The following is a 25,399-nucleotide window of genomic DNA, read 5'->3' on the forward strand; positions in this document are numbered from 1 at the left end:
GTAATTTCTAGGTTTTTGGTCGGCTATCTTGGTGGCCATCTTGAATTTAGACCCCGTGGGCTTAACATTTTTCTTGGGAACAAACTTTTTCATTTGCGCAAGACAATGTAGAACAACATCAGCATATTTAAAAAAAGGTTCCAATCATGCACCATGGGCCTCTGTTCCTACTAGACTAATAAACTGTATTAGATTTGCAAGAATAAAACAAGTCAACAAAACTTCTTAAACTTTGAACATTTTGTAGCAAGAATCAAACAAAAACAATTTCATTAAATAAAAGCATATCAGATATTTAAAGATCAAAGTGCATTTTCTGAGAAGCATTATCTCCACAGCTTGTATGTACAATTGCTAATAATTGAATCCATCACTACAATGTTCACAAACTCTTTGTCATCTCATGGCAGATTCATCATCTTGCATGCTTCAGCTACCAGAAGCTTCAGACATTCTGCTAAGTCAACATTTTTTTATAGTACAGTCCAGTTACATCAACACTGAAGCATAGATAGATATAGGTAACTATATTGTTACATTTGATCGAATAAAGCAGTCTTCTTGGAGAAGGAAACATTCTATAAGATCCTCTTCATAGAAGTGATAAGGCCATCAGCTACCGGCCTGCACTTCACTGTGGAACACAAAAGACACGTGATGTGCAGCCTCTGAGAGAAACCAGTCCTGTAACATTCCGAAATAGTACATAAATATAAGCCACTTCATGAAAACATGGGCAATATGCCATATGCAGCCAGGGTAGCTCTAAACCAGCCTGTGCATCCTGGTACGGAGCTACACTTGCTGCTTACAAGACCAGGAACATTGCGGACAGTGTAGTTACTGAGCAGACTGCACACTTGCACAGTTCTTTCTGAAGCTACAGTAGCCACATGGGGCATAAGACTAATTTTTGCATGCTGATGCTCATATTAATTCAAATGCTTTAACAAACGAGATACTAGTTATGTTAATTGTGTTTTTTGTATTGCCCATCCAATATCTTCCAATCTCTTAGTGTGTACGGACAAGCACATTTTCCCTATATCAGTACATGTGTAATACAAATTAACAATTCTTTTATTCATACTGAAGACCACAAACATGATATACCCACAAATATATGAGATTAAAAATCTATATGGAGTTTAAATCAACCAGTGTAAGGCTTATGTTAATTTCTACAAATTCAGTATTGACAGAACAGACGTATCATCAGACAAAGCATGCACAAATGTATATAAATAAAGCAGCAAAAGTTTAACATATTATTGAACAGACATTTATTGATGTTTGTCACTTGTTAGTAAAAAGTAACACATGACATTTAAATTTTCTAGTTTTTAGTGCTTTGCATAATGTGCTAAACTTGCCATTATAAACATCCAGTTCCATTTTTATTTAAAAGATGTCAGCGCATAACTTGACAATGCAATGTGTGTATGCAATCATACCTGTTTTTCCACCAACACTGATGATGGCAAGTGCTTCCACTGAAGAAGCTCATCCATGGCAACATTATGGCGTCTCTGAAAATGTAATACTGTATGAGAAAGAGAAGAATACAACAGTGGCTGGGCGTAGAACAGGCATGGTAGAAGGTCAACATTTTTTAGCTGTGTTCTTAGGAAACTGGGCTTATTAAATGAATGTGCATAAATGAAAGTGCACTTTCTGCATTACCACAATTTTGGTTTAGAAGGGACTTCCTTGAAAAGAACAAATCCATAAAAACAAAAAGTGCCTTCCATGATTAGCCTATGCACAGACTTATCTGGGATGACACTATACACACATGCATTAGACCCAGTTTTCCACGAACATAATATATATAGTCTCTGAAAATGGAATACTGTACGAGATAGAGAAGAAAACAACATTAACTTGGCATAGGACATGCATGGTATAAGTGCAAAGGTCAACAAGTAATTAGTTGTCTCAGAAATGTACTTTAAGAACATGTTAAAATCATCTAAAACGTAACTGTTAACTTTCTAAATAATTGACATAATTATGATAATAATATAATAATAATTTTCTAACAAAAATGGACTTCAAAGTTTGACCAGTCCCAGAATTGTCCCTATGTTAAGAATATTTGTTAATTCTCCACTTTAGCAAATTTACTTTTTCTTTTAATAAATGTGAAGGGAAGAAGAAAAAGATTTCAAATAATTTGCAAAGAAGAACAAAGTGGATATGAAATATTCCAACTTGGAAGTAAAAAACATGCAGTAAATAAAAGAAAATGAATACAAAAAAAATCTAAGCAAGACACAAACAAACATATAAATCAGGTTTTTCTGTAACAAAATAAAGGTTGAGTGCAATAAAAGCCTAATCTGTATGATCCATGCTCTGAAAAAAGAGGCTTATGAATGTGCATAACGTGTCATCCCAGATAAGCCCCTGCAGTCTGCACTTTCCGTCTCAAATGGATTTTTGTCAAGAAAAGACTTCCTTTCAACTAAAAAAACATAAAAGTGGAAAGTGTTGTTACTGATTAACCTGTGCAGACTGCACATGCTTATCTCAGACCACACTTTACACACATGCTTATTTCAGACCACACTTTACACACATGCTTATCTCAGACCACACTTTACGCACATGCTTATTTCAGACCACACTTTACACACATGCTTATCTCAGACCACACTTTACACACATGCTTATCTCAGACCACACTTTACACACATGCTTATCTCAGACAACACTTTACACACATGCTTATCTCAGACCACACTTTACACACATGCTTATTTCAGACCACACTTTACACACATGCTTATCTCAGACCACACTTTACACACATGCTTATCTCAGACCACACTTTACACACATGCTTATCTCAGACCACACTTTACACACATGCTTATTTCAGACCACACTTTACACACATGCTTATCTCAGGCCACACTTTACGCACATGCTTATTTCAGACCACACTTTACACACATGCTTATCTCAGACCACACTTTACACACATGCTTATCTCAGGCCACACTTTACGCACATGCTTATTTCAGACCACACATTACACACATGCTTATCTCAGACCACACTTTACACACATGCTTATCTCAGACCATACTTTACACACATGCTTATCTCAGACCACACTTTACACACATGCTTATCTCAGACCACACTTTACACACATGCTTATCTCAGATCACACTTTACACACATGCTTATCTCAGACCACACTTTACACACATGCTTATTTCAGACCACACCTTACACACATGCTTATTTCAGACCACACTTTACACACATGCTTATCTCAGACCACACTTTACACACATGCTTATCTCAGACCACACTTACACACATGCTTATCTCAGACCACACTTTACACACATGCTTATCTCAGACCACACTTTACACACATGCTTATCTCAGACCACACTTTACACACATGCTTATCTCAGACAACACTTTACACACATGCTTATTTCAGACCACACTTTACACACATGCTTATCTCAGACAACACTTTACACACATGCTTATTTCAGACCACACTTTACACACATGCTTATCTCAGACCACACTTTACACACATGCTTATCTCAGACCACACTTTACACACATGCTTATCTCAGACCACACTTTACACACATGCTTATCTCAGACCACACTTTACACACATGCTTATCTCAGACCACACTTTACACACATGCTTATCTCAGACAACACTTTACACACATGCTTATTTCAGACAACACTTTACACACATGCTTATCTCAGACCACACTTTACACACATGCTTATCTCAGACCACACTTTACACACATGCTTATCTCAGACAACACTTTACACACATGCTTATTTCAGACCACACTTTACACACATGCTTATCTCAGACCACACTTTACACACATGCTTACCTCATACCACACTTTACACACATGCTTATCTCAGACCAAACTTTACACACATGCTTATCTCAGACCACACTTTACACACATGCTTATCTCAGACCACACTTTACACACATGCTTATCTCAGACCACACTTCACACACATGCTTATCTCAGACCACACTTTACACACATGCTTATTTCAGACAACACTTTACAAACATGCTTATCTCAGACCACACTTTACACACATGCTTATCTCAGACAACACTTTACACACATGCTTATCTCAGACCACACTTTACACACATGCTTATCTCAGACCACACTTTACACACATGCTTATCTCAGACCACACTTTACACACATGCTTATCTCAGACAACACTTTACACACATGCTTATCTCAGACCACACTTTACACACATGCTTATCTCAGACCACACTTTACACACATGCTTATCTCAGACCACACTTTACACACATGCTTATTTCAGACCACACTTTACACACATGCTTATCTCAGACCACACTTTACACACATGCTTATCTCAGACCACACTTTACACACATGCTTATCTCTGACTACACTTTACACACATGCTTATCTCAGACCACACTTTACACACATGCTTATCTCAGACCACACTTTACACACATGCTTATCTCAGACCACACTTTACACACATGCTTATCTCAGACCACACTTTACACACATGCTTATCTCAGACCACACTTTACACACATGCTTATCTCAGACCACACTTTACACACATGCTTATCTCAGACAACACTTTACACACATGCTTATCTCAGACCACACTTTACACACATGCTTATCTCAGACCACACTTTACTCACATGCTTATCTCAGACCACACTTTACACACATGCTTATTTCAGACCACACTTTACACACATGCTTATCTCAGACCACACTTTACACACATGCTTATCTCAGACCACACTTTACACACATGCTTATCTCTGACAACACTTTACACACATGCTTATTTCAGACCACACTTTACACACATGCTTATCTCAGACCACACTTTACACACATGCTTATCTCTGACTACACTTTACACACATGCTTATTTCAGACCACACTTTACACACATGCTTATCTCAGACCACACTTTACACACATGCTTATCTCAGACCACACTTTACACACATGCTTATCTCAGACCACACTTTACACACATGCTTATTTCAGACAACACTTTACAAACATGCTTATCTCAGACCACACTTTACACACATGCTTATCTCAGACAACACTTTACACACATGCTTATCTCAGACCACACTTTACACACATGCTTATCTCAGACCACACTTTACACACATGCTTATCTCAGACCACACTTTACACACATGCTTATCTCAGACCACACTTTACACACATGCTTATCTCAGACCACACTTTACACACATGCTTATCTCAGACCACACTTTACACACATGCTTATTTCAGACCACACTTTACACACATGCTTATCTCAGACCACACTTTACACACATGCTTATCTCAGACCACACTTTACACACATGCTTATCTCTGACAACACTTTACACACATGCTTATTTCAGACCACACTTTACACACATGCTTATCTCAGACCACACTTGACACACATGCTTATCTCAGACCACACTTTACACACATGCTTATCTCAGACAAAACTTTACACACATGCTTATTTCAGACCACACTTTACACACATGCTTATCTCAGACCACACTTTACACACATGCTTATTTCAGACAACACTTTACACACATGCTTATCTCAGACCACACTTTACACACATGCTTATCTCAGACCACACTTTACACACATGCTTATTTCAGACAACACTTTACAAACATGCTTATCTCAGACCACACTTTACACACATGCTTATTTCAGACCACACTTTACACACATGCTTATTTCAGACCACACTTTACACACATGCTTATCTCAGACCACACTTTACACACATGCTTATTTCAGACCACACTACACACATGCTTATTTCACACCACACTTTACACACATGCTTATCTCAGACCACACTTTACACACATGCTTATCTCAGACCACACTTTACACACATGCTTATCTCGGACCACACTTTACACACATGCATTAACCCTTTGCATGCTGGGAAATTTGTCGTCTGCTAAAATGTTGTCTGCTTAATTTCTAGAATAAGCATTTTTTTCGATTTTTTTCAAAGAATACTATCAGAATAGCAAACAGTTTTGATCCTGATGAGACGCCACGTTCTGTGGCGTCTCATCTGGATCCAAACTGTTTGCACTGGCCTTCAAAATTCGGTTCCTGCACTGAAAGGGTTAAGCCCTGTTTTATCAGAGAGCTGCTCATATTATTTACCTGCATTGCTTTGTTGCTAATGCCCAGCTGGCAGGGTCGCTGCTCAGTAACCATGGTAACTGGTTGCTGGGTAGACTGGTCACCAGTGAGACAGCTGCAGCTGAGCAAATCATGGGTGTCACAGTCTGTAGTCAAGTTGATAGAAAACAAGTCCTAAAATGAATAACATTTCATTATTTACTTGCATAAAGCAATTCTTTAGTAAAAGTACTTTTACTATTTGAGAAATTACTTTTCTCCAAATTCGGTTTTATCCAGAAAAAGACATGTGTTGATGGCTTAAGGATGCTCCCATATTATACTTGAATCAAAACTCCAATAATGTCAAAAATTGTCTGTTTATGGCCAAAATTGACTTTTGACCTCTGAAAGTGACCTTTACCTTTGGAGTAAGAAGATGGGTGATACGCAATATACAAAGTCTTCTAATGGTGGTGGCTGTAAGTTATTTTCAACGAACATGTTGGATGACACATTTGCAGAATAGATAAGCTGTTTTTGCCAAATTAAAATTTTGACCTCTGAGTGTAACCTAGGTCTTTTGGTTAAGGAGTCGAGTATTAAACATGTAACACATTCTCATATCATGATTACCATTTGTGCAAAGCTTTTAACAAATCCATCAATGTATAGCAAAGTCATGGCTGGAACATGAATTTTCAAGCTTTTATGGCCAAATGTGACTTCTTACCTCTAAAAGTTTCCTCTTGTGATACTTTTTCCCCCACATTATTTTTAAATGCATCAATATATAGCAATTGCTTCATGTCACTTTCTTCAAAGGGGAGCATACAAACTATCACAAACAGTGCACATTGCCAGAAATCTGGCTCCAGGACTATGAATGTTCTTAAGATCTAGCCAAGTCAGATTTCAATACCCTGAGATCCTCCAAAGAGAAGTGCACATTGCTCTTGTCTCTGACATCCATGACGGACCCACTGAGCCCCTGCTTGCTGATCTGACGCTGAAATATCTTCTCCTCTATACTGCCCTGTACAACAGATACATGGTGATATACTGCCGTGTTCAACAGCCACATGGTAATATACTGCCCTGTACAACAGACACGTGGTAATATACTGCTGTGTACAAAAGCCACATGGTAATATAATGCCCTGAACAACAGCCACATGGTAATATACTTCTGTGTACAAAAGCCACATGGTAATATACTGCTGTGTACAAAAGCCACATGGTAATATACTGCTGTGTACAAAAGCCACATGGTAATATACTGCCCTGAACAACAGCCACATGGTAATAAACTGCCCTGTACACAAGCCACATGGTAATAAACTGCCCTGTTTAACAGCCACATGGTACTATACTGCCCTGTACAACAGCCACATGGTAATATACTGCCCTGTACAACAGCCACATGGTAAATTTGATTTTCTAAGGGACTAAAAATGTGTCAAATTGCGTATCAGAGTGGTAAATGGTTAAGCGCTATCTCACATTCGTTGGAATGCTGTTGACCATGTGGCTGATGTAAAGGGCAGTATATCACCATGTGGCTTTTGTACAAGGAAGTATATTACCAGATGGCTGTTGTAAAGTGCCATGTGGCTGTTGTACACAGCAGCATATTACCATGTGGCTGTTGTACAGAGCAGCATATTACCATGTGACTGTTGTACAGGGCAGTATATTACCCTGTGGCTTTTGTACGGGGCAGTATATTAAAATATGGCTGTTGTTCAGGGCAGTATATTACCCTGTAGCTTTGTACAGAGCACAATATTACCATGTGGCTGTTGTACAGAGCAGCATATTACCACGTGGCTCTTGTACAGGGCAGTACACTACCATGTGGCTGTTGTACAGGACAGCATATTACCATGTGGCTGTTGTATATGGCAGTATATTACCATGTGGCTCTTGTACAGGGCAGTACACTACCATGTGGCTGTTGTACAGGACAGCATATTACCATGTGGCTGTTGTACAGGGCAGTACACTACAACATGGTAATATACTGCCCAGTACAAAAGCCATTGGTAATATACTGCTCTGTACAAAAGCCACATGATAATATACTGCCATGTACAACAGCCACATGGTAATTATACTTATATGCTGCTGTGTACAAAAGCCACATGGTAATATACTGCCCTGTACAAAAGCCACATGGTAATATACTGCCCTAAACAACAGACACATGGCAATATACTGTCCTGTTCAAAAGCCACAGTGTAATATACTGCCCTGTACATCAGATTCATGGTAATATTCTGCTCTGTACAAAAGCCACAGGATAATATACTGCTCTGTACAATAGACACATGGTAATATACTGCCCTGTACAAAAGCCACAGGGTAATAGACTGCACTGTACAACAGCCACATGGTAATATACTGCTTTGTACAAAAGCCACATGGTAGTATACTGCCCTGAACAACAGCCACATGGTAATATTGTCCTGTACAAAGGCCACGTGGTAATATTGCCCTGTACAACAGACACATGGTAATATAGTGCTCTGTACAAAGCTACAGGGTAATATACTGCCCTGAACAACAGCCATATTTTAATATACTGCCCCGTACAAAAGCCACAGGGTAATATACTGCCCTGTACAACAGTCACATGGTAATATGCTGCTCTGTACAACAGCCACGTGGTAATATGCTGCTGTGTACAACAGCCACATGGTAATATACTGCCCTGTACAACAGTCACATGGTAATATGCTGCTCTTTACAACAGCCACATGGTAATATGCTACCGTGTACAACAGTCACATGGTAATATGCTGCTCTGTACAACAGTCACATGGTAATATGCTGCTCTGTACAACAGCCACATGGTAATATACTGCCCTGTACAACAGTCACATGGTAATATGCTGCTCTGTACAACAGTCACATGGTAATATGCTGCTCTGTACAACAGCCACATGGTAATATACTTCCCTGTACAACAGACACATGATAATATACTGCTCTGTACAAAAGCCACAGGGTAATACTACAGCCCTGAACAACAGCTTCATTGTAATATACTGCACTTTACAACAGCCATCTGGTAATACACTGCCTTGTACAAAAGCTACATGGTGATATACTGCCCTTTACATCAGCCACATGGTCAACAGAAATCTTGTCTAGGCAGAAAGTGTCATCCCTGATAAGACTTTAAAAAAATATATATTAACTATAAGCATTGCAAATATGTTTCCTAGTTTTGAAATGTAAACTAATGGACTACATACAGTGGTGAGGAGCCTGTATATGTACACTGTGTTTCTCTGTCCATCTCTCCATACCCGGGCCATGGCCTGAAAGTATAGACAAACCAAACATACCATCTAAAACATCATACAAACAAGACATTAATTAAAAGAACACAAAAAGCAGACTATGGAAGAATAAACTGACAGAAAGATGGAAAAGTACAGACATATGCCCTCAGTTTCAAGTGGGGAAAGAAGAAGTAATACACTTTCGAACCAATGTAGTGAAAGGCATTTAATGCTAAATACAAAGAGATCTTATAAACTTATAAATGGATAGATAACACTTATACCTGATTTCTTTAACCATTACACGACTTCCAAATACCTTGAGGTCATAATCTGATTTCCAGTCTAAAATCTTGAACCAGCAAACGGTTTCAATACATTGAGGTAATTAGCCAGTTTCCAGTCTAAATTCTTGAACCAGCACAAAATTCTAATACCTGGAGGTCATTAGCAGGGTTCCAGTCTATATCATAGAGAACAAGTCTGGATGCACCAATCAGATTCAAGCCCACGCCTCCAGCCTTGGAACTCAACAAAAATATGGCTGAAATGTACAGGAACATTCAGCTAAATATAGAAATTGACCCCCGCCATATGACGTTGGTTTTTATGCTATATGCAACCAGCGTAGCTCTAGACTAGCGTTCGCATGCAATCAGTCTAGTCAGGAGCTACACTATCTGCTAATTAAAACACAAAAGCTTTCAAAAATGTATAGCGGACATTGTAGTTCCTTACCATACTGCCCAAATGTGCTGACTCATATTGAGCTACCGTGGCCATATATGGCATATGACCATATTTCATATGATGTATCTTACTTGCTTCTTACATATCAATGCAAATAAAAATCTATTTTAGTCCAAACAAATTTCAATAGACAATGAACTTCAATGTATGAATTTTAAGTCAATGCCTATGTTACAAAAGCAATTTTCTTTTACCTATATTATATATATAAAAACAACAAAAAGTCTTCTGGCAACTAGTATGATATAGAAACAGAAAATGATAGTAGCAAATATGCGTTCTTGTATTTGAATGTTTAATATAATACATATTGGTGGGAGAAATACGTTTGATATGCAATGAATTAAAGGACAGTAAGTTTCCATACTGAGCGTATCCTAAATAGATAAAAGAATAGCCGGCAAATTAACTGTTATTTTGATATTTATCTTGCGCACAAACAAAGCAGAGTATAATATAGGACATAACTACTGATTGTGCCCAATACTTGTTTAGACTATAATCTTTCGTAATTTGACCCAAAATTTTGTTTATAGCCAGAATGATTGCCTTATCGTCTGAATAACAAATATCTTCTTTTTTTTAAACATGGGTACATATTAATTACTAATGAACAATTAAATAAATATAAATAAAAAAATATAAATAAATGTAAATATATATATGCCTTTCACCTAAATTTTGCTAAGCAACAGAGGCAAAGTGCACATTTCAGCAGGGAACAGAAAAGACAGGTCGCCAGGCATTTTTTGAACTTTCATGATATATTTACAATCTATTAAAACAGAAACGTTTAAAGAGATTGTGTAGACACAACCACACAATGCATATTGATTATTCACTTTCTCTTGTATGACCAATGTTATGATATATTTATCAAATACAGAAATGTCAGCATCTTCAATGTAACAAGTGGCAAGATGAATAGCTGCACTTTTCATCTCTTACAATTATCAAAAGCACCATTTAAAGGGGCCTTTTCACAGATTTTGGCATTTTTTTAACTTATTCATTAAATGCTTTATATTGATAAATGTAAACATTGGATCGTAAAAGCTCCAGTAAAAAATCAAGAAAAAAATTTAAAAAAGGAAAAGAACATTGCCTGGAGCAGGTTTCGAACCAGTGACCCCTGGAGTCCTGCCAGAGTCCTGAAGTAAAAACGCTCTAGCCTACTGAGCTATTCCGCCGAGTACACATTCGCGACGTATTTTATACCTTATATAAGCAATCTTTGTAGTTTCACAAAATTTCACGACAAAAACAGAACTCTCCAAATTATTCAATCGTTTCGCGTTGCAACGCTTTATAATTTTTAGGTTTTAAAATCATCAAAAGATGCATATAATGGCTGTATTAGAGCATGGTTAATGTTCAGTATTACTGTTTCCTCACAAATATCATAACTAAAACGAAAACTTACGAATCTGAAACAACTTTTTTCAATTTTGTCAATTTACCAAAGCGTGAAAAGATCCCTTTAATGTTTTAATGTCATTCATTTACAGGAACTCCTAACTGAGCTATGAATTTTAAGTCACTAATCTGCATACACTCTGCTGTCATACAACTACATGGCTGATGTATAGTCTGTAAGAACTATCAAGTATTGATTGTTTGAATTGGAGGCTTTAGCATACTGTGTAGTTGTAGTTACAAGGATTTTAACTTTATTGCACAGTGATATTATCATTTTTTCACCCACTCGGAATGTGATAAAGACAAAAAATTTGGGAAACATATTTAGAAGTGGACTTGGACTATTTGTTTTTGTTTCAGACTGCAAATCGAAGGTGTATTTTAAGCTATTAAAGTTCACTAGGGTTCGGTTAATGTTGGCAAGCTATAGCAAAGTGTGAAGTTTATTAACTGGCACATAAGCATAATTCATTTTGTAAAAGTAGAGAACATGTGATTGCTTGATATATGAGACGGTCTCTGGGAAAACAAGGCTTAATGCATGTTTGAAAGGTATCTGCTCATATAAGTATCTGCAATCCCCACAGGGTAAGCTGGGACAACACTTTCTGCTTTAATGGAATATTTTGTTTGAAGGACGTCTCTTTTAAACAAAAATCTAGTCTAGGCAAAAAGTGTAGTCTAAGATTAGCCACATTATGGACTGGGATGGTACTTTACGGAATTAATAAATAGCTTATTTTATTTTATGCTTTCCGGTGGTTTATAGAGAAATATCAGTGAATTAATACTGATAATTTCACTGTTTCAAACAATGAAAATTATCAGTGAAAATTATCGATAATTTTCACTGTTTATGTTAAATGACGTCATTTTTTTACGAAATGACGTCATTTTCCCCAACGTAATTCTTTAGTTTAACTCTTTAACAATGTATATAAACTGTGAAAAAGCATAAAATAAAAAGAAAATTTGTTGGTTTCGGTGCATTATCGATTTTAATTCACTCGTGATCATATCAAATATATATTTTCACTCGTGGCTGCGCCACTCGTGAAAATATTATTTTCTATAATCACTCGTGAATTAAAATCGATAATCCACCGAATCCAACAAATATCCTCTATGTTATCATTCTAGGTTCATGTAACGTATGGTCGAAATGAGGTTGAACAATATTGATGGGTAGGGGATGAGCAAAAGCATTAACTGAGTAAGTTTCAAAAAGGAGGTGGTTAGAAACGTGCTCGATCAAAGAGTTGTCAATTCTACTTGAAGTTCACTCTTCCCTGACAACAATGTGCCAGGGGCACAAAAATGAAAACATGACCCTTAACCCTTTCCCGCTCAGAATCAAAGCAAAAAAAGATATGTGTTTGTCAGAAACACTATGTCCCCTTTTGCGCTGCTTTGAAGCTATATATTTTACCTTTGACCTTGAAGGATGACCTTGACCTTTCACCATTCAAAATGTGCAGCTCCATGAGATACATATGCATGCCAAATATGAAGTTGCTATCTTCAATATTGCAAAAGTTATTGCAAATGTTAAAGTTGGCGCAAACCAACCAACAGACCAACAGACCAACCAACCAACCAACAGACAGGGCAAAAACAATATGTCCCCCACTATAGTGGTGGGGGACATAAAAAGCAAATGCAACCAGCATAAAACCAGAATAGCCTGCGAGTAACTCAGTCTGTTCAAGTTTAATCCCGTTTGATGCTCATCAGTATCATAGGGTTGGAAATGATGCCTTCAAAATTTGAATCTTTTAAGAAAGGTCTTTAATTAAATTTGATTTTCTAAGGGACTAAGAATGTGTCAAATTGCGTATCAGAGTGGTAAATGGTTAAGTGCTATCTCACATTCGTTGGAATGCCTGCTGTTAAACCGCTGCACCAACTCCTGGCGTCTGGCAGTAGGGGTCTGTCCATCCAGACGCAAGTATCGGTACTCTCTCTGATCACACATGCCCTGTATTAGGTCCAGTGTCTGTAGAAAAAGAGATATATGAAAAAATGCAAGTAATAGGGCTCAAACATTTCTCAGAATAAGTTATTCAACATTTATTTTATTGACTGCTATGAACAACTGAGACAAATAGTGGAAACATAAATTGTCAAATTAAAAAAAAGAATACCAGTTGACTTCCCCTTTCTTTTAAAAGGAATAGACATGATTCAAAATATTTTTGGTTGATCATTCATCCCCTAGCTTTAAACTTTTTAGCATAGTTTTCTATAAATTTCAGTTATGCAATAAATCACTTAGTGTTAATGTTATCTTGGATACAAACCTACTTTTACATGGTTTGATATGAGTTTAATACATGTATACAGTTGACAACCACTATACTTTGGTACAGTTCCCTATAAGTACATACTCCAGCTTAAATATCACTCTACTTTTGCATGGTCGGATATAAGTATAATCTTCAGCTAAAATATCACTCTACTTTTGTATGATTGGACACGAGTACAATCTTCTCCTGTCTGTGGTCGGTATGTAGCCTGTGCAAGAGGTGACTGAGTACCGCCAGCTTGCCCGAGTGCAGCTCAAGGTCAAGGTCGTTAGAGAACGAGGCAGGGAACAGGGTCAGCAGGCCATCATACAGGCATCTCTGAAGTAATATTATTGGCTGCGATTTACATACCTATATATAAGGCTTCAACACTTGGCAATCATATGAGGCCAGCGTAGCTCCAGACCAGCCTGTGCATTTGTACAGACTGGAAAGGTGTTCCCATGTCTGCTTATAAAACTGCAAAACATTACCTGACTTTATTTTAGACAGGGAAGCTCCTAACCAGACTGTGAAATTGCACAGGCTGGTCTGGAGCTACGCTTGCTGCATGTCATTAGACCCATTTTCGCATGACGGGGCTCATACCTCTGCCTCATAGTCCCCACTCTCCTCCTTGGCAGACTGTGCAGCATGAGACTTCTCATAGAGGATGCTGGGATGGTTGCACAGCTGTTTCAGCGCCCCAATGCACACAAGGTGGGGTGAGCCTGTCAGACTGCCGGCCAGACATGACCGGATCAGCTGACATCGTAACAACTGCTGATACAGGCTTAACTGGAGAGAAGTAGGCCGGCAGAACACAACTATCTCCTCTAAAGGAAAAATTTGAACAATGTAAAAATTGAGTGGAATCGTTTTTCACCTTCAAAATTGTGTACAATATTAGAACAGTAATCCGAATGACAAATTGCACATGATGTGTCTATTTATGAAAAGGGTGCATATTTTAACCTTTAATTTTTATGCCCCCCTTCGAAGAAGAGGGGGTATATTGCTTTGCTCATGTCGGTCGGTCTGTCGGTCCGTCCACCAGGTGGTTGTCAGACGATCACTCAAGAACGCTTGGGCCTAGGATCATGAAACTTCATAGGTACATTGATCATGACTCGCAGATGACCCCTATTGATTTTGAGGTCACTAGGTCAAAGGTCAAGGTGACCCGAAATAGTAAAATGGTTTTTGAATGATAACTCAAGAACGCATACGCCTAGGATCATGAAACTTCATGGGTAGATTGATCATGACTCGCAGATGACCCCTATTGATTTTGAGATCACTAGGTCAAAGGTCAAGGTCACGGTGACCCGAAATAGTAAAATGGTTTCCGGATGATAACTCAAGAATGCATACGCCTAGGATCATGAAACTTCATAGGTAGATTGATCATGACTCGCAGATGACCCCTATTGATTTTGAGGTCACTAGGTCAAAGATCAAGGTCACGGTGACCCGAAATAGTAAAATGGTTTTCAGATGATAACTCAAGAACGCATATGCCTAGGATCATGAAACTTCACAGGTAGATTGATCATGACTGGCAGATGACCCCTATTGATTTTGAGGTCACAAGGTCAAAAGTCAAGGTCACGGTGACCCGAAATAGTAAAATGATTTTCGGATGATAACTCAAGAACGCTTTTGCCTAGGATCATGATACTTCATAGGTACATTGATCGTGACTCACAGATGAACCCTATTGATTTTCAGGTCACTAGGTCAAAGGTCAAGGTCAGTGACAAAAAACGTATTCACACAATGGCTGCCACTACAATGGACAGCCCATATGGGGGGCATGCATGTTTTACAAACAGCCCTTGTTCTTTTAGCAGTCAAGCGGACAAGATTGTATCTTTCACAAGAACAATTTGAACAAAAAAGCATTAAGTCAATTTCTACAGGAAACCAACGTTTTGGAGGCAAGTATTTATTGTTGATTTCCTGAGTGCGTCTCAGCACAAACATCTGTGTCATCCTGGAGAGCTCGGCCCCTCTCTGTTCCCCTAGCGACAGCTGCTCCCTGGTGGCCCCTGGCTGCCGGCTAGCCACTATCGGGTCATCATACACACGCTTGAACGCACTGCTCGAACCTGCATAGCGAAAACATATGTAGCAGACTTATGTAAACAAGTTTCTTTTCATGTACCAGAAAAAATGAACAAGAGATGTGTTTGTCAGAAACACAATGCCCCCTATTTCGCCGCTTTGAAGCCACAAATTTGACCTTTGACTTTGAAGAATGACCTTGACCTTTCACCACTCAAAATTTGCAGCTCCATGAGATACACATGCATGCCAAATATCAAGTTGGTATCTTCAATATTGCAAAAGTTATGAAGAAAGTTAAAGTTTTGGTTAACATTTTTGAATTTGTTTTTTAGACCTTTGACCTTAAAGGATGACCTTGACCTTTCACCACTCAAAATGTGCAGCTCCATGAGATACACATGCATGCCAAATATCAAGTTGCTATCTTGAATATTGCAAAAGTTATGACCAAGGTTAAAGTTTTGGGACACACACACACACACATACAATGACAGACGGGCCAAAAACAATATACCCCCGATCTTTCGTTACAGGGGCATAAAAAGAATGCTCATTATAGTAATACAAATTGAGTATATTAAATGAAGCAGATAATCGAGCATATTCAATGTAGCAGATAATCGAGCATATTCCATAAAAAAATAAATTTAGTACAAAATGTCTGATAAGAACAACATGATGCCCTTGAATGGTGCTAAACAGCTAATTTCAAAAGGTGTTTTTCCACAACTAATTAAAAGTCCTCCCAAACTATTGTTAAAGAATGAAGTTGAATTCATCTAGAATCAAATCCATTCTCACCTAGAACACCTGGGTTACAGAACTCCACGATGGAGAAGAACTCTTGCAGGTCATTCTGTATGGGTGTCCCTGTGAGGACCACACGATGCTTACATAGCAGGCTGGAGATCAACTGAAACAGCACCAGTAGAATGGGTTCAGTCACCAATATGATACACTGCAGATCTGCTCAATTGCAATCCATTATTTTCGATGTCCAATATCTCAAAATAAGACACCCACATTTTTCTTAATTTGTGTACTACTGGACTTGTAAAAACAAGACTATTGCCAAGCAATGTATGTACCCTACTGGCTCCACCATTGTCAGAATTTTTTTAAATTTTATTTTTATATTTGTTGCCATAGCAACCAGAATTTTGGACGTAGGAACAAAATGAAATGACATGCATAATGACCATATTGTCATCTATCCATGTTTCAAGTTTCATGTAAAAATATGAAGCACTTTTAAAGTTATTGCAGGATCCAGAAAAGTGTGACAGACTGATGGACTGACAGACACACAGAGCGCAAACCATAAGTCCCCTCCAGTGAACCGGTAGGGGACAATAAATCAAGCTGTGTTGGGATTTAAGAATATCATTTTAGATCATTTTTTAAATGATTAACATGTATGAAATAAGGATGTTTTTATTAAAATGTTCAGAAATATGCATCATTTTTAATACAATACATATTTCTGAGATTCAGCAGTGCAACAAACAATGTGTTTGAGTAATTGAATATTGTACATACAACCAAAAGTATACAAAAGAGTGTTAAAGTTGGATTTAATTACTGCTTCTAGATAACGCTTAATAGCAGAGTCAGTGTGTGCTAATTGAACTAATCTAATGAATAATAAATTACATGCAACTTACAGACGTGGTTTTGATGTTTGTGTTCTTTAATCTGTGACCCTCATCACACACAATTAGGTCAAAGGTCATTTTGTGGATAGTGTCAAAGACCCGCACGAACATCTCATACGAGATAATCAGCACAGGGTATTGGGAGGACATGGCAAAGTCCTAAAAACAAACATTACATTCAGTATCTTATTAATGGCAAAATAAACCACACAAATCCTTTAATTTAATTAAGAGTCAAAGAATTGAATCTGATGCATTTTATTGAAATAATGTAATCGTTCTTCTAGGCAAGTTGCCCAAAGGACATGGATGCCTCAACATTTCTATTTTGTGTACAAATTCAACTGATTTTGAAAAAAAGGCGAAACAAATTCTCAGGTGCGCAGTTCATGTGCTGATTATATTATTTAGAAGTTTCATAACTAAAGTACTTGAACGTCACAGAAGGTTGGGAATCAGGTATTTGTCCAAATTGAATTCAAAAAAGTAAAATCTTTGGTAGATGTTTTGCCATAGGAAAGGACTGCTTTACCTCAATCTTTTTATCAGTCCCAACAGCAAACACCTGAAGTCTCTCCAAGCCCAGCCACTTCTTAAACTCAGCATGCCAGTTCTGCAGTAAAATAAGAAATATAAACATGTATACATGGCATTATCTTATCTTTTGTGGTGGTTGATAGAGAAATATCAGTTACTTTAAACTAAAAATTCACTGTTTCAAACAATCAATATTAGTAGAAGATCATTTTCGATGTTAAACTGTGAAATTACATCGTTTTCATGACGTTACCACATCATTATTTCTTAAAAACCATGAGTAATCATTTGTAAGCATAAAATAAAAATTAAATGTGTTGCATTTGGTGTAATATCAATATAATTTCACTCCTGATCATAGTAAACATACATTTTCTATGCTAACTTGTCAATTCAATTCGATACTCCACCAAATCCAACAAATACTTTTTATATCTTGGACTTTTTAACTTTTCATCACTTTAATAACGCCTGCCAAATCTACATTCAATTTAACAGTATCAAAAGCACAATTTTCAGAATTAACAAAATGCTCACATAGAAGTCACTTACACAATACATTCAAGGTGCACTCTGGAAAAACAGGGCTTAATGCATGTAGGTAAAGTGTCATTCCAGTTTGACCTTGGCAGTCTGTAGAGTCTTATCAGGGACGACACTTTTCGCTTTTAGGGAATTTCTCTTTAAAAGGGAATCTTTTCTTAAAGAAAATCTAGTGTAGACGGAGAGTGGACTGCAGAGGTTTTTCTATGGCGACCCTTTATGCATATGCATTTAGCCCCGTTTTCTCAGAGAATGTCTTGTTTATAACTTAAAGTAATGATATAACGATGTCTAACTCGAATCAGATACCACTTTGCATGGACTTCCCACATAATTAAGCTATCCTATAATTTAATTCTGAATATAATTTTGGATTGTTCAACTGTGCTTGCATCTACATTGCAAACAATAGTGTGATGAAAGTCACTAACCTTTACTAAACTCCCTGGTGTAACAATCAGAACCTTGTGGGCTACAGGCTTGCCTCCATAGGGTCCCTGCTTTAATAATGTCCTGCAGAGAAACATTTCAGCAGGATTAGTAACCCATTCAATAATTATAATTGCCCCCATAGGGTCCCTGCTTTAATAATGTCCTGCAGAGAAACATTTCAGCAGGATTAGTAACCCATTCAATAATTATACTGAGACATAAAGCATTTCAAATGTAAGTTAATATGGGGGAAATCTGTAGACAAATAGCAGTAGAGTTAAAAAAGCTACTTTATACCAGTATCTGACAGCTTACAGCCAAACTTGCCATAGTAATAATTTCACTACTAATGCCCACACACATTATTATACCAAGCTAGGAATCAAATCTGCATTCCTCAGATTTAATGTCAGGCACTCTACCAAATGAGCTACCAGGGCAGATTATATACTACACGTAGTAATAATATTGTTTATTTTGCCAGCTGTAACCAAAGTAAGAAGTACTTGGCAAGAAATCAATGACATGTCCATGTACATGTGTATCCTTAACAATATATAATTGCAAATTCAGTAAGCCCAATTTCATGAATTTAACACAGAAATACAAGAAGTTGTTTTCAACACCTCTTCACATACAAATCAGATCTCACCATATGAGAGATATGCATTGAAGTGTCTTTCCAAGCCCCATGTCATCTCTGAAACAGAAAAGAACATTTATGAAGCAAACCAGCCACCTTAAAAAATCCATATCTCATTTATGAAAACTAGAGCTTTGTCACAGACGTGACGAATACCCCCACATGCCGCATTGACACATATCTTGCATGTTGTCTTTACAAAAAACAGCGGACACCATGCTCAATTTTTAAAACGCACTAAGTGACTCCTTGACCTAGTTTTTGACCCAGAAAGGCCCATGTTCTAACATGTTCCGACCGACAGACAAGCTCACTCCTTTATACCCCCCTAAACTTCGAATGTGGGGGTATAATAAGCAGTTATACCAAGTCTGAAGTCTATTGACCTTGCATAGATGTATTTAAATAATTATTATAAGAGCGATCGATTGTTGATGCATGACTACTTCTTACTGACCTCATTCAAAATCCAATGTGAGAACTGGTAGTAAATTCATATTTGTCTTGAGCTACCATCTTTCCCAATTTTGATTTACTGACCCTTTCATCACCCTTTACAAGGTAAATGAGAAGCTGTGTAACTTATACTATCAGTTTACCAGTTTCACACCTATCCCAATACAACAACTCCACATACGCCAGTATAGCTCCGTGCCCTGCAAAGTTTCTGTATCCCATGACACACTCATACAGGAAGATGACCCCCTCACGCTGGTGTGGCCGCAGATGCACAGACAGGTATGGGTCCACTACCACATCTATCACTGCCTTCCCTTTCTTGTTTGAGTCCCACTGAGATATGATAAAATCGAAAGCCTAGTTGCAGGAAAACTGGGCTTAATGCATGCCATAAAGTGTTGTCCCAGATTAGCTTGGCAAATTAGGGATGACACTTTCCGCTCTGATGGTATATTTTCTTTCAATGGAGTCTCTTCTTAGCAAAAATCCAGTTAAGACAGAAAGTGTCGTCCCTCATTAGTATGTATGGACTTCACAGGCTAATCTGAGACAACAGACACTTAAAATACATGAATTGAGCAAAGTTTTCTCAGAACGCAGCTATTATTAACAAGCGGGCCAAGATGGCCCTAGTTCGCTCACCTGAGAGGAGTCGGTTCATTCAATCTTTATCAAATGTCAAACTTGACCTAGATATTGTCCAGACAAACATCCTGGTCAAGTTTCATCTTTATTTCATCTGCGAGTCATGATCAATGTACCTATGAAGTTTCATGATCCTAGGCGTAAGCATTCTTGAGTTATCGTCCGGAAACCATTTTTCTAAGTTGAGTCACCGTGACCATGACAGCCATTGTGTGAATACGTTTTTTGGCACTGTGACCTTGACCTTTGACCTAGTGACCTGATATTCAATACGGGTCATCTGCATTCATGATCAATATACCTATAAAGTTTTATGAACCTAGGCATAAGCGTTCTCGAGTTATTATCCAGAAACCATTTTACTATTTCAGGTCACCGTGACCTTGACCTTTGACCTAGTGACCTTAAAATCAATAGGGGTCATGTGAGTCATGATCATTGTACCTATGAAGTTACATGATCCTAGGCATAAGCGTTCTTGAGTTATCATCCAGAAACCATTTTACTATTTCAGGTCACCATGACCTTGACCTTTGACCTAGTGACCTAAAAATCAATAGGGGTCATCTTTAAGTCATAATCAATGTACCTATGAAGTTTCATGATCCTAGGCATAAGCGTTCTTGAGTTATCATCTGGAAACCATTTTACTATTTCGGGTCACCGTGACCTTGACCTTTGACCTAGTGACCTGAAAATCAATAGGGGTCATGTGAGTCATGATCAATGTACCTATGAAGTTTCATGATCCTAGGCATAAGCTTTCTTGAGTTATCATCCAGAAACTATTTTACTATTTCGAGTCATCGTGACCTTGACCTTTGACCTAGTGACCTGAAAATCAATAGGGGTTATCTGCGAGTCATGATCAATGTATCTATGAAGTTTCATGATCCTAGGCATAAGCGTTCTTGAGTTATCATCCGGAAACCATTTTACTGCTTTGGGTCACTGTGACCTTGACCTTTGACCTAGTGACCTGAAAATCAATAGGGGTCATCTGCTAGTCATGATCAATGTATCTATGAAGTTTCATGATCCTAGGCATAAGTGTTCTTGAGTTATCATCCGGAAACCATTTTACTATTTCGGGTCATTGTGACCTTGAACTTTGACCTAGTGACCTGAAAATCAATAGGGGTCATCTGCGAGTCACGATCAATGTACCTATGAAGTTTCATGATCCTTGGCATAAGCGCTCTTGAGTTATCATCCGGAAACCATCTGGTGGACGGACGGACCGACATGAGCAAAACAATATAACCCCTCTTCTTCTAAAGGAGGGGGTGAGGCATAATGAGAAAACTGCCCCCCTCCCAGCAGCCATGTTATTCAACTGACGGGAACCATTTTTGATCTCAACTCTGGTATCAAGGAAACAAATGTTCTGAGCAAATTTCATGAAAATTGGGCCAAAAATGTGACTTTTACTGTGTTCACATGTTTTCACTATATACATATAGAGAAAAATGCCCCACCCACTGGTGGCCATGTTTTTTCAACGATCCCGACCATTTTCGAACTCGTCTGAGATATCAATAAGACCAATGTTTTGACCAACTTTCATGATGATTGGGCAAAAATTGTGACTTCTAGAGTGTTTACAAGGTTTCTCTATAGCCAAATAGGGAAAACTGCCACTATATACATATTGAGAAAAATGCCCCACCCACTGGCGGCCATGTTTTTTCACCCATCTCGACCATTTTCGAACTCGTCCGAGACATCAATTAAACCAATGTTTTGACCAACTTTCATGATGATTGGGCAAAAATTGTGACAGTGTTTACAAGGTTTTTCTTTTTTTTTACCTAGTGACCTAGTTTTTGACCCGGCACAACCCAGTTTTGAACTCGGCCGAGATTTCATTGGGACAAAGCTTCTGACCAAGTTTCATGAAGATGGGACAAGAAATGTGGCCTTTAGAGTGTTTACGAGCAAATGTTTTCAGACGGACGGACGGACATACAACGGACAAAGACCGGTCACAAAAGCTTACCTGAGCAATCAGGTGAGCTAAAAATTTGAGAGTAGTATTTAACTATATAAAGTTTCTTTAGATATTATCACCAACATATGTCCAAAATTCTATTAAAGTTTGAAACATTTTATTTTGAAATATATACATGAATTAGCAATTTAGGCACACAAAATTGTTATAAAACCTTTTTTTAGCTATAAAATAATGAATTTCCTGCACCTTAATTATTTTCTTCAAATTTTCTTTAAATTTCAAGAGTCCTCCATTGTTTACTTCCACTTGATTAAAAAAAGCAGCATCAGTTACACTTCATACAAATCTACCAATTGTTGAGTGCAAAACAGTTTTTTATCCACATAACATCTGAATTATAGATGCATTCATTTGGAAATAATCTCTATACCATTTGCAACAAAAATACTACAGACTGTTTCTTTACAGGCCTTTTCAAATGAGCATTTCAGAACAGATGTACCCCTGTGAAGAAGTTTTCAAATTAGGGGTTCCCCTGTTCCTCATTTTTAAAATATATGATCTTTTTTCTAGCTGTTTTAGCTTTGGGGTAATGTTGACATACATATAAAATACAACATTTAAAACAAGAGGGCGTAAGGCTCATTTGAGACCTGTTTTTAGCAGCTTTTATGATGTTGGTTTAATTAAGGTGACTTCTAATCATGCTTATTACTCAGAACCGTTTTTGAACTAGGCTGAGATGTTCCTTTGAACAAATGTCATGATCAAGTTGCATGCTAATGGGGCATAAAATGTTACTTTGGAGTGCTTACAAGGTTTCACTAAAGACCTGTAAGGAAAACTGTTCCATTGCCTGGTGGCAATGTTTCTTAAATGGGCGAAAATCATTTTTAAACTCTGGTATAAATTGTTTAAATCAAGTCTTCTGAGCAAGTTTAAAGATTGAGGAAAAAATGTGACTATTCATAAGGTTTCACTACTGCCATATAAGGAAAATTGCCCAGCCCCCTCTCAGCCTACTTACGGCCAATGTTTTTAGACCTTGAATACAATGCCACACAAGCAAAAACTGGCAGGTCACAGTGGCATGCTTCTTGTTAATAGAGTATAAAATAGTATTTAACAAGGCCCATAACTTCGCCAAAAATCGATAGACTGGAACATAACTCACACTTCATCTGTTAGTCAACTAGGTGGACTAACATACCAAAAATCAACTCAATATTTAAAGCGTTTTGTAAAAAATCTCAGGCAAACGGTTAATAGAGAAAACAGTCCAAGGCCCATAACTTTGCCAACAAAAAATGAAACTAACACTTCAGCTGTAAGTCATGAAGGTAGAGTAACAAGCCAAATATCAGGTAAATTTTTGAAAGCGTTCATGAAAAAAGTTCTTAAAATAGAATGCAAGACAGACTGCTATATGCCACCCTAGAAATGTGGCTTCTAGAGTGTTAACAAGGTTTCACTATAGTCATGTAAGGAAAACTGACAAGCCCCTAGGCAGCTATGTTTCTAAATGTAATGAAACCATTTAGAACCCTGCCAAGATATCAGTGGGACAATTTTTTTAAATAAAAATTCATGTAGCTAGGGCCAATATTGTGGCCTCTAAAGTGTTCACAAGCTTTATCTTTATTTTCATCTAATGCCCAAGTTTACTAACCCACATGACTTAGTTTTGAATGTGGCGAGATATCATTGAACACATATTCTGACAAAAATTTCATGAAGACCAAGATTGGGTTAAAAAAGACATCCTCTATAAACAAATATGGACGACACTGTGCAGACAAAAAATGATCACAAAAGCTTACTATGATTATATTGTGCTCAGGTGAGCTGAAACAAATCGAGCCCATTACCAACAGCTGATATTTTCCCCACTGCCTTTATAAAACCATGGGGAAAAGCTTGCACATATAATCAGGCCCTTGAAAAGCAATATTCCCACCCCTACATACTACCTGGTGACTGGCACTAGGGCGTGGCATGACAAGGGTCCCAGGCACGGAGGGGTCATGTCTGGGCTTCACAACCACGGGCTCAGGGGTCCTGAGTGTGGTGGTCCCAGAATGGGCAGACAACTGCTGTGGCATGCTGAATGGTTTAGAAGCTCCGGTCCTCAAAGGAACTGAGACATGAGGAAATAGGCATTCGATTTGGCACATAATTCTTTAATTTGAACTGATTGGGTAAGTAATTCTATTTGTTGCATGTGCTGAACAATTTAATCAAAAGAGAGCCACTTTGTTACAAAATATGCCTGTTTGAATGTATTAATTATATTGATCTGCAAATGTTGTATTAATTTGTTGCACAAATGATGGCACAGAAAATAATGGACACAACAAGAAACATGACAATGTGAGGAAACCAGATCTACAAGACGGCAACCCACACACACAATGTCTGTGAAATACCTCCATCCAAACTAAAATTATTCAGCAGAGACTGCTATGTAAAAGTGACCCTGACCTTAACTTGACTGGCTCCAATGAA

The 25,399-nt window shown here is 37.8% G+C and overlaps 1 protein-coding gene across 4 annotated transcripts in view; it reads right to left on the reverse strand.

Moving 5' to 3' along the window:
- Positions 1–218: 218 nt before the first annotated feature.
- Positions 219–25,399, reverse strand: part of LOC127866365 (DNA repair and recombination protein RAD54B-like) — a 53,265-nt gene continuing 28,084 nt past the window's right edge. For all 4 annotated transcript variants that reach the window (XM_052406845.1, XM_052406846.1, XM_052406847.1 and 1 more), the window contains exons 11-27: positions 24,865–25,031; positions 20,474–20,628; positions 19,846–19,893; positions 19,193–19,274; positions 18,214–18,294; positions 17,691–17,840; positions 16,828–16,939; positions 15,888–16,067; positions 14,566–14,792; positions 14,131–14,295; positions 13,541–13,667; positions 9,940–10,046; positions 9,473–9,538; positions 7,135–7,248; positions 6,255–6,407; positions 1,455–1,529; positions 219–684 (exon numbers count right to left, since the gene is read on the reverse strand). In XM_052406845.1, coding sequence (XP_052262805.1) covers positions 613–684; positions 1,455–1,529; positions 6,255–6,407; positions 7,135–7,248; positions 9,473–9,538; positions 9,940–10,046; positions 13,541–13,667; positions 14,131–14,295; positions 14,566–14,792; positions 15,888–16,067; positions 16,828–16,939; positions 17,691–17,840; positions 18,214–18,294; positions 19,193–19,274; positions 19,846–19,893; positions 20,474–20,628; positions 24,865–25,031 — 2,081 coding nt within the window. In that variant the 3' untranslated portion in view covers positions 219–612. The remainder of the gene's footprint in view (positions 685–1,454; positions 1,530–6,254; positions 6,408–7,134; positions 7,249–9,472; positions 9,539–9,939; positions 10,047–13,540; positions 13,668–14,130; positions 14,296–14,565; positions 14,793–15,887; positions 16,068–16,827; positions 16,940–17,690; positions 17,841–18,213; positions 18,295–19,192; positions 19,275–19,845; positions 19,894–20,473; positions 20,629–24,864; positions 25,032–25,399) is intronic.

This window comes from Dreissena polymorpha, chromosome 2 (assembly GCF_020536995.1).
Source record: "Dreissena polymorpha isolate Duluth1 chromosome 2, UMN_Dpol_1.0, whole genome shotgun sequence".
Taxonomy (NCBI): Eukaryota; Metazoa; Mollusca; class Bivalvia; order Myida; family Dreissenidae; genus Dreissena; species Dreissena polymorpha.